Source organism: Suricata suricatta, chromosome 1, assembly GCF_006229205.1.
Source record: "Suricata suricatta isolate VVHF042 chromosome 1, meerkat_22Aug2017_6uvM2_HiC, whole genome shotgun sequence".
NCBI classification, from domain to species: Eukaryota; Metazoa; Chordata; class Mammalia; order Carnivora; family Herpestidae; genus Suricata; species Suricata suricatta.
This window is the reverse complement of record NC_043700.1, coordinates 192,556,499-192,565,453: the sequence shown is the minus strand read 5'-3', so window position 1 is coordinate 192,565,453 and position 8,955 is coordinate 192,556,499. Positions and strand designations below refer to the sequence as shown.

Sequence of the window (8,955 nt, the reverse complement as noted above, 5' to 3'; positions counted from 1 at the left end):
GGCCTGCCCTCTCAGGTGCACCCCCCCCCCCAGGAGGTGCCGAACACCCTCCTGCCCACAGACGTAGCTCTAGGCTTACTTCGCGGTTGCACTTGCTCGCGATGTCTGAGACGCTCTGTGAGCTCGGGGCCAGGCCGCGCACAGCCGTGCAGTGGGGGTGCTCCCCGTGCGGGGGTGCACGTGGGACGCCTGCTGCCGGAACACACGGGGTGTTGACGCGCACACACTTACACCTCCTTCCCGAGCGGTCCGTCTGTACAAGCAGGCGCCAGCCGTGGGCCCCGGGGGAGGCGGGAGGACCCCAGGGCTGGCGGTGTGCTCTCCCTCGTGGTTTACCCTGTGCGCGCTTGCTCAGCGGGCCGCGCCTGTTTACTGGCAGGGGGGTGGGGGCAGTTTTCTTTCCTTTTGATGCTGAACAAGAAGCCTACACATGGATGAGGAGATTGTATGAACACATTTATTGACTTGAGAAGATAAATCACTGCATCCTTCGAGAAGTACATTAATCTGTATATGTGGGGGTTTTTTCCTGTTTTGATTTAAAACTATACATTCGTGTACATAGTTGGTCCTACTTTACTGTATTTTTCATGAATACGTGAAGGTTGATGGGTCCGTGCCTCAACTTGCCTTGGGGTAACCCTGTGGTAGGTTTTCCTCCTGCTGCCATTTGTTTATCTTGCTTTTCACAATGAACATTTACTACCTGACAAGTAAGAATCAGTTCATTTTTAGGGATATGTTCTGCAATTGGCAGTATTTAGAGTCCTTAAAACTAGAAGCGTAGTTGAGTTACGTTCTCATTTAATCGCCTTAGCCTCCGGCGGCACCAACAAGCAGGAATTACGCAGAAATGAGGGAGAAGCTCCGTCTGCGGCTGACCAGGAGGAAGGAAGAGCAGCCGAAGAAGGCGGACCAGCTCTCCGAGAGGGAGAGCGTGGTGGACCACCGCAGGGTGGAGGACCTGCTGCAGTTCATCAACAGCTCCGAGACCAAGCCGGTGAGCAGCACCCGAGCCGCCAAGCGAGCCAGGCATAAGCAGAGGAAGGTGAGCGTGCCGCACTGCACCGCCCAGGGCGGGGGGCGGTCCTCAGGGCCCCTGACCGTCTGTGTGTCTCCGGCCGGAGCTGGAGCTGGAGCCGGAGCCAGAGCCGGAGCCCGTGTAGTATTTTCAGGACACGGCTTCCCCTTTTCTGTCACGGGTTTGTTAATGGAAGCCTTTGGGTCTCCCTGCCCAACGAGGGCACAGCAGCAGACCCTTGGCCCCTTGTCTGTGGGAGAGCCTTCCTTCCCAGGGAGGTGGAGGAAGGGAGCCCGGGGCTGGGAGGAAAGGGGGGTTGGTGGTGGGCTTTGGGAAACTGCGACATGAAGCTGGAGCAGGGCCCTTGGGACAGCGACCTGGTCTGAGTGCTCCTTCCATCCCCCCACTCCTTGTCCCCCAGCTGGCAGAGGACGATCAGGCAGAGCCGTCTCAGAAGGGGGCAGGCACACGGCCTGGGGACCCCCGGTGGAAGAGCTGGATGGATGGCCATTGTGGGCAGCCCGGGGCACCTCGCCGCGGGGCGCGGGCTGTCGTGAAATCAAATGTCTGCCACGACTAGACGGGCCGGGCAAGCGGCGGCTGTAACGTGCAGAGGCCGTCCGCTAGCCCCTCGGGTTAGTGCCGCAGGCGAGGTGAGGGGCCGCGTCTGCCCTTCTGTGGGCCTCAGTGCCCCGGGCCCCTGCCGAGGCCTTTCTGGTTGGAGCCTCCTACCGAGCCAGACCGCAGCAGGCAGATGCGGGCTGTGCAGAGGGAGTCTCCAAGGGCCAGGGTGCTGAGAGCAGGATGGGCGGCTTCGAGAAGAGGCCAGGTCCCACAGAGACCGAGTAGGAACATTCCCAAGTGCACCGAAGTGCCCTGCCGGCCCCGGGGCCCCAGGCAATGTCAAATTCGGGGGCTCAGAGGCGCAGCGTGCTCTGTGCCCGGAGCCCGGGGTCTGCCGAGCCCCGCCAGAGTGGGGCAGTGAGATGTGGTCTCCCTCAGGAGGGTTCCGTCCGGGCCCACTCAGCCCGTGTGCGCTGGACCCAGCACCCCACCACCTAGAGCTGCTCGCAGATCCGCTTTGCGTCCCGCTGACGGGCTGGTCGTTGAGGGCACCACGTGGCTGGTTGTGAGTCTCCTGCAGATTCTGCGTTGTGGCAGATTTACCCCCGACCCGCTGTGGGGGCGCTCTGCTCCGAGACACTGGCCACCTGTCCAGAGTAGCACCCACGGGGGCCACTCCGGGAGCTGCCTGCCGTCTCCAGGGCTTCTCTTATCAGGTGGAACAAGGATTTTAAGTAAGGTTTACCTGAATTGTGCAATTAAATTTTTTTTTAATCTGTAAAATTTTTAACATAATTTTGTATTTAAGTTTTTCAAAACAAGTAAATTGTCTCTTAAAAATAATTGCCTACTGAGATGCTGTGAAAAATAATTTAAAACTGGAAGACTTCCGAATGCGAATGTGTTTGCTGACGTTTGTTGCTGGAGCCCAGGGCTCCCGTCGTGGTCGGAGCGGAAGGAAGCGTTCACACGAGCCTCATGGACTGCGTGTCCCCAGCCTGGGAATTACCGTGACGCTGAGCGGCGGGGGCAGACAATAGCCAGTGTCCGCTTGCCTTGTGACGTGGAATGCGTTAGGGGCCTTTGGCCCCGGGACGCTGGTGGAAATAGGTTGGGGGGTTTATTTCTTTGCTAGGGTGGGAAAGGGGCAGAAAGATTAAAGCTCATAATTCCAGAGAGGAAGCTAATTTGGGGTGGGTGTGTCTTAACCTTTGGGCTTATTATATATCCCCTTTGGGAGCTTATGTTCTTACTAAATGAATTGTTTTAGAGTTAATTATTTTGTGTGCGTCCTCACGTTTGGAACACTTGCTGTTATCTTACGTTGCCTCTTTCCCACGGCAGCTGGAAGAGAAAGCGCGCCTGGAGGCCGAGGCCCGGGCCCGGGGGCACCTGCACCTCCGGGAGGAGCAGCGGCGGCAGGAGGAGGAGGAGGAGTTTCAGCGTCTTCAGGAGCTTCAGAAGCTGAGGGCTGTGAAAAAGAAGAAGAAGGAGAGGCCAAGTAAAGACTGTCCCAAGTTGGACATGCTTGCTAGAAACTTCCAGGCAGCAGCAGAGTCTGTACCTAACTCTGAGAATATGCACAACGGCTCACTGGAGCAAATGGAAGAACCAGAAACCTCACCTCACTCCCCTTCCAGACACGGGGACCACTCAGAGCCCGGCCCGGGGCCGGGGGCCGACGGGGATGCCACCGACCCCGAGGACGCCAGAGACTCCAAGCTCCTCCTCCCGAAGGAGATCGGCGGGAAGCAGCAGGAGCCGCTGTCTTTTCTCCTTGACATAATGCAGCACCACAAGGAAGGGAATGGCAAGCAGAAGCTCAAGCAGACCGGTAAGGCCAGCGGCGAGCCGGCGAGGAAGCCGGCAGAGCCCCCCAAGGCCTCCGAGAGCCAGCCCAGACCCCGGCCCCAGACTGAGTCGAAGGCAAAAGTCCTGGACCTCACTGCACTGGTGGAGCCGAGAAGAGAGGAGAGGAAGGTCAACAGTAACAACAATAACAAAAAGCAGCTGAACCACGTCAAGGAGGAAAGGTTGAATCTGGCCCCCCAGGAGCCCGCCTCCCCCGGCGAGCACCCTCAGGACAGCAAGCTGGTGCCCGCAGACTCTCCTCAGCCCAAGGGCAAGAGCAAGAAAAACAGGAAGAAGAAAGGAGACCGAGTCAGCAGCTCAATCGGTAAATACTGAGCAGAAGGGGAGGGTGGCGGGTGCTCGTGTTGAGGATGCTGCCTTGTCCCTCCTGGCTTTGTCACAGCAGTGAGAGACAGTAGCCACTGCTCCCTTTTGTTAGTTTGGAACAGTTGTAGAAGGACAGAGAATCCCTCGACCCTGCGATTTCCCCAAATCCTTGTGCCCACGTTTGCTTTATCTTTCTTTCTTCCTCTTCTGTTGTTTTTCCTCAACCAAAAGAGAGTAATTTGAAACCTGAAGCTCCCTTTTACACTTAAATACTTCACTGTGAGCTTCCTCAAAACAAGGATGCTCTCTTACAAAACCTCAATACAGTTATCAAAGTCAGGAAATTGACACCAACACGGTACCATGACCTAACTGGAGGCCTCACTCCTGATGGCGGAGCATTGCATCCGTCCTCAGTGTGGTTTTCTCTTCTTTTCTTTTATGTATTTATTTTTAAATAGTTTATTGTCAGATTGGTTTCCATACAACACCAGTGCTCTTCCCCACAAGTGCCCTCCCCCTCCCCCTTCAGCCCTCAGCTCGTTTTCAGGAGTCCGTAGTCTCTCAGGTTTTGTGTCCCTCCCTCTCCCCAACGCTCTTTCCCCCTTCCCCTCCCCCTGCTCCTCCTTTAGGTTTCTCCTGGTCTCCTGTTAGACCTGAGTGCAAACATATGGTATGTCCTTCTCTGCCTGACTTACTTCGCTTAGCATGACACCCTCGAGGTCCATCCACTTTCCTACAAAGGGCCGTATGTCATTCTTCCTCATTGCCACGTAGTCCTCCACTGTGTATATAGACCACACCTTCCTGATCCACTCGTCAGGTGATGGACATTTGGGCTCTTTCCATGATTTGGCTGTTGTAGAAAGTGCCGCTCAGTGTGGTTTTCATTTCTGTTTTTCTCTAATTATAGGGAGGTCATATTTTTAACAGCTGCTTGTCTCTCTTTTGTGAATTTTCTCAATTTTTTTCTCACTTTTTAATTAGGTTTTCGAGCTTCCGTTCTTCGGAGTTTTTCACGCATCCCGGACAGGAGCCTCCTGCCGTGTCCCGTGCTGCGGGCACACGCGCACCCTCAGGCCACAGGGCGCCGTCAGCCGGCGCGCATCTTCTGTCACTTTTACATGGTCATTTCATTGATTTCCTCTTGCCTCTGGATTTTAAATAACTGTCAGAAGGTGTCCCTCTGACACGAAGGTGGAAGAGAGTGTGCCGCTGTCTTGGGGTGTTTGTGTGGCCGCCGCCTTCCCGTTGCGCCGGCACGTGTGCGGTTTGTTCTTGGTGCCCTGCGAGGCGTGGGTCCAGTACTCTCTCTCTCTAAATCGTCGGCGTGCGGGCTCGGCACCAGGCACTGGAAGTTCGGCCTGGGGCGCCTGGTGGCTCAGGTCGTGATCTCACAGCTCGTGGCTTCCGGCCCCACTCGGGCTCTGTGCTGACAATGGGAGCCCGGAACCTGCTTCGGATTCTGTGTCTCCCCCTCTGTGCCCCTTCCCTGCTCACACTCGCTCTCTGTCTCTCTCTCTCTCAAAAATAAACATTAAAAAAACCCTCTTTTTTTAATTAAACAAAAAGCTTAATCCTGCCCCAGTGACTCAGGTCGTCTCCTTTGTGCCACTAGATTTCTGCTCCGGGATTTCTGTGGTTTTCCTCTCTGCTTCGTCACGTGCCGTTTGCCGCACTGAGTTCGTTGTCCGGGGCCCTGTTGTTTCGGTGAGGCTTCTCCCCATAGCTGTTCTCGGGCCTTGGCCTGGCCGTGGGTTCAGCTCTGTGCTTCCGCGCGCCAGAGGCATAAAATCAACTTTGTTGCTATCTCTACTGGAGTTGCGTTAAATTCATCCGTTCATTAGTTTAGGGAGAATTGATACGTTTATGGTATGGATTATCCTTTCCAGATAGAGGAGTGTCTCTCCGTTCAGGTCCACTTTTGTGACTTTTAGGAGTGTTTTACATTTTCTCTCATAGATTTTCCACGTTTCTTATTGAGCTTCTTTCCTTCCTTGTTTGCAGTGTCATTGCGGGGCCCCCGCCGTCGTGGCTTCTCGCGCTGGTGCTGAGGAGCGTGGCGGGGGCTGCTCCGCACGGAGGGAGCTGTGCACACACACCGGGCTTTGGAAACCTTGTATGGAAAAGAGCATAAGTGTCGTTTTTGTACGGATACATGTGGAAATGATCGTCTTTTGACTATTTTAATTGAATGAAATACATATTACTAAAATTAATTTGATCTGTTTTAAATTTTGCTGTGACTACCAGAAATCTTTAGCTTACACTTGTGCCTCGCATCATATTTCTGTTGGATGGTGCTGCGCTGGATGCGAATGCCAGTGATTTCTGTGTATTAACTTCATGTCTTCCGTCTTACTGGATTATATTATTGTCCAGCTCTCACTGCTGACTCTCCGGGGCTTTCCAGCTGATCTGTGATATGTGAGCAAACAGCGTGAAGTTCTTACCCTCCCAGGGTGTGGTTGCGTCGCTCTCCGTCTTAACAGAAGTGCCTGGTGTTTCCACATTAAGTCAGATTCTGACTTTAGGATAAGGGTTATGTATCTTATCATTGTAAGGAAATATGCAGTGAGTCCTACTTTCATTGAGTGTTTTTATCAGGAATGGGTGTTGAATTTTGCCAAAGGTTTTATGTGGATAGAAATACAATTTTTCTTCTTCTACCTATTATTTTATTAGATTTTTCTAATGTTGAATCAGCAGGCTTGGATTCCTGGAATGAAGCCCACTTGCTTTTCTATATTTACATAGTAAATTATTTTTTCAACCAGGCTTTCCAACTTACTTACATAGATGTGTGGAAGTACCTTTTTTGGAAAATTTATTTTCAGTGGCTATTTTCCTCATCATTATTTGTGTTTTCTCTGCATTCTGTTTCATTCAGTTGGTTAATAGTTTATCTGTCTGGGGCCACCTGGCTGGTTCAGTCAGCAGAGTACGTGACTCTTGATCTCAGTCAGGGGTGTTGAGTTCAAGTCCCACATTGGGTGTGGGGCCTACTTTAAAGAAAATAGTTTATTTTGTTGTTTTTATTTTTAACCAGGCTCTTGATTTACTGAGTAGGTTTACTGTTCCTTCTAATACTCATCAGTTTCTGGGTTTTGTCTTTATTTCCTTCCTGTGCTTTTCTTTATTTTGTTTATTTGCTACCTTTTTGATTTAGGAATTTAGTTCATTTGTTTTCATTCCACCATTTTTATTGATCAAGGTATTTATAGCACTTCAAATTTTTCTCTGATCATTCCTTTAAATATATCTCATAGTCTGATAATGTTTCCATTGTGTTTATTTTGTTCTTAAGAAATTCAGTAATTTCTTTGTTTTTATTCCCCCTTCACTAGTAGTGTAATAGGCGGCTTTGAGGCTTCTGGACGGAGAGCAGCTTGTTAGGTTAACGATTCCTAGGTTTTCTGCATTGTGATCAGAGTATACTGTTTGTACTCTTTCTGCTTTGTGGAATTTGCAGATATTTTGTGACCAGCATTTGGGACTGTTCCACATACACTTAAGATAAAAGTGTATTTTTTCTGTTATCATGGTGAAAATTGAATGTGTATCTCCATGATGTATTGATGAGTTATAATAAGGGTTAGGTCTTCTGTATCCCACGCTTGTTTTCTGTGCTCTTGACCTGTCTTTTCGTATTTATTATTAATGAGTTTCTATGTGTGTCTCTTGTAGCTTTGCCTTATAAAGGTGGTGTTTGTGTTATTTGGTACACATTGCTAGCTATAAATTCTTAGTGAATTGTGGTTTTCAGCACTAGAAAATGTCCTTCCGTTGTGTTTCTGTGCTTTTGGCCTGAATTCTACTTCACTCAAGATGGTGATCGCTGGCCCCGCTCTCGGTCTCCGGTCACCCGGCGGGGCCCCTCTGTGCTGACCGCGGCCCGAGCCACTTGGTGTTCCCCCAGCCTCTGATTTCAGACAGCACAAATCTGAGTCCTGCTTTGAGCGCCAAATGGAAATCTTATCTACAGGCGGGTTTAAGCCCCTTCCAAGGCCGCGTATTGTTACTGTGTGCTTTGTCTCAACTCTGATTACAGTTTATAGCTACCCCGTGTATTTTATATTTATTGTGTCTTTTTCTATGTGATGTGTTGTCTCGGCTTTTATCTTTTAAAATCATTGGTGTTCAGGAAACTTGGCAGTCTGGTCCGAACGCATTCTTCCACACTTGTGCGTGTAGGGCCCCTTCCACCGCTGGCTCCAGGGGGCCCCTCGGACACCCACTTCCTACGGGGCAGCAGTCTGTGAGCGGATTCCGTTCTTCCCAGCCCTCAGTGCCTTCTCTTCCTGTGTTTCAGCCGCGTCCTTCCGGCCGTGCAGACACCCAGAGTTCGCAGGCCCACAGCTGAGTCCACTCCATGCGTGTGCTGGGCCTCCTGTGAGGTTCTCCCGGCCCTCTCCCGGCTGGGGGAAGCGCGCCCCAGGGCGCGGGTCCTCAGGTAAAGGTCAGGGGCACAGAAGTCTCTGCAGTCTTGATGAGCAGACAGCCTGGCTGGATCTGAAGTACTTGGGTCACACTTTCCACTCTGCTTAGTACACCTTTGTTGGTGTGAAGAATGTCTTCATGGTGCTGAATCTGGTTTTGGTTCTCTTTTGTCCATTATACCAAGATGTTCAGTACTGATTATTAGTTGTAATCAGATGAAAAGAATGTTAGAAATCTGCTTTATTGGAGTACCGGGTGGTGCAGTTAAGCATTTGGCTCTCGATTTCGACTCCAGTCAGGATCTCATGATTCTTGAGATCAAGCCCCTCATCAGGCTCTGCGCTGTTAATCGGGCTTGGGATTCTCCCTCTGCCCCTCCCCCTGCTTGCGAGTGCGCTCTTTCTCTCAAACGAAATAAACAACTGGGGGGAGAAAAGCAATTGCTGTATTGAGACAGCTTCTCCAGAGCATGTACGTGTCCGGTTTGCTCTTGTGGTCGCTCCTCTTCTAGAACTGCTAATGGAGTGACCATTGATTAGAGATCGTTGCTACCTTCAATTTCACTTTCATTACATCTGTAAACACCCCTGGAGGACCTGGATGGGTCAGTTGATTGCGTTTCCCCACCGTTGATCTCAGCTCAGGTCTTGCTCTCAGGGTCATGAGTTCAAGCCCCGTGTTGGGCCCTGCACTGGGCATGAAGCCTACTTAAAAAAAGTACTCCTGCCCCATCGTGCCTTCCTCACACATCG

The 8,955-nt window shown here is 51.4% G+C and overlaps 1 protein-coding gene across 1 annotated transcript in view; it reads left to right on the top strand.

The window, feature by feature from the left end:
• The window catches only part of FAM193A (family with sequence similarity 193 member A), a 61,478-nt gene that overhangs the window by 43,078 nt on the left and 9,445 nt on the right, over window positions 1-8,955 (top strand). Inside the window, exons 15-16 of the mRNA XM_029949424.1 lie at window positions 818-1,048; window positions 2,930-3,761. Of these exons, the coding sequence (XP_029805284.1) occupies window positions 818-1,048; window positions 2,930-3,761 (1,063 nt within the window). The remainder of the gene's footprint in view (window positions 1-817; window positions 1,049-2,929; window positions 3,762-8,955) is intronic.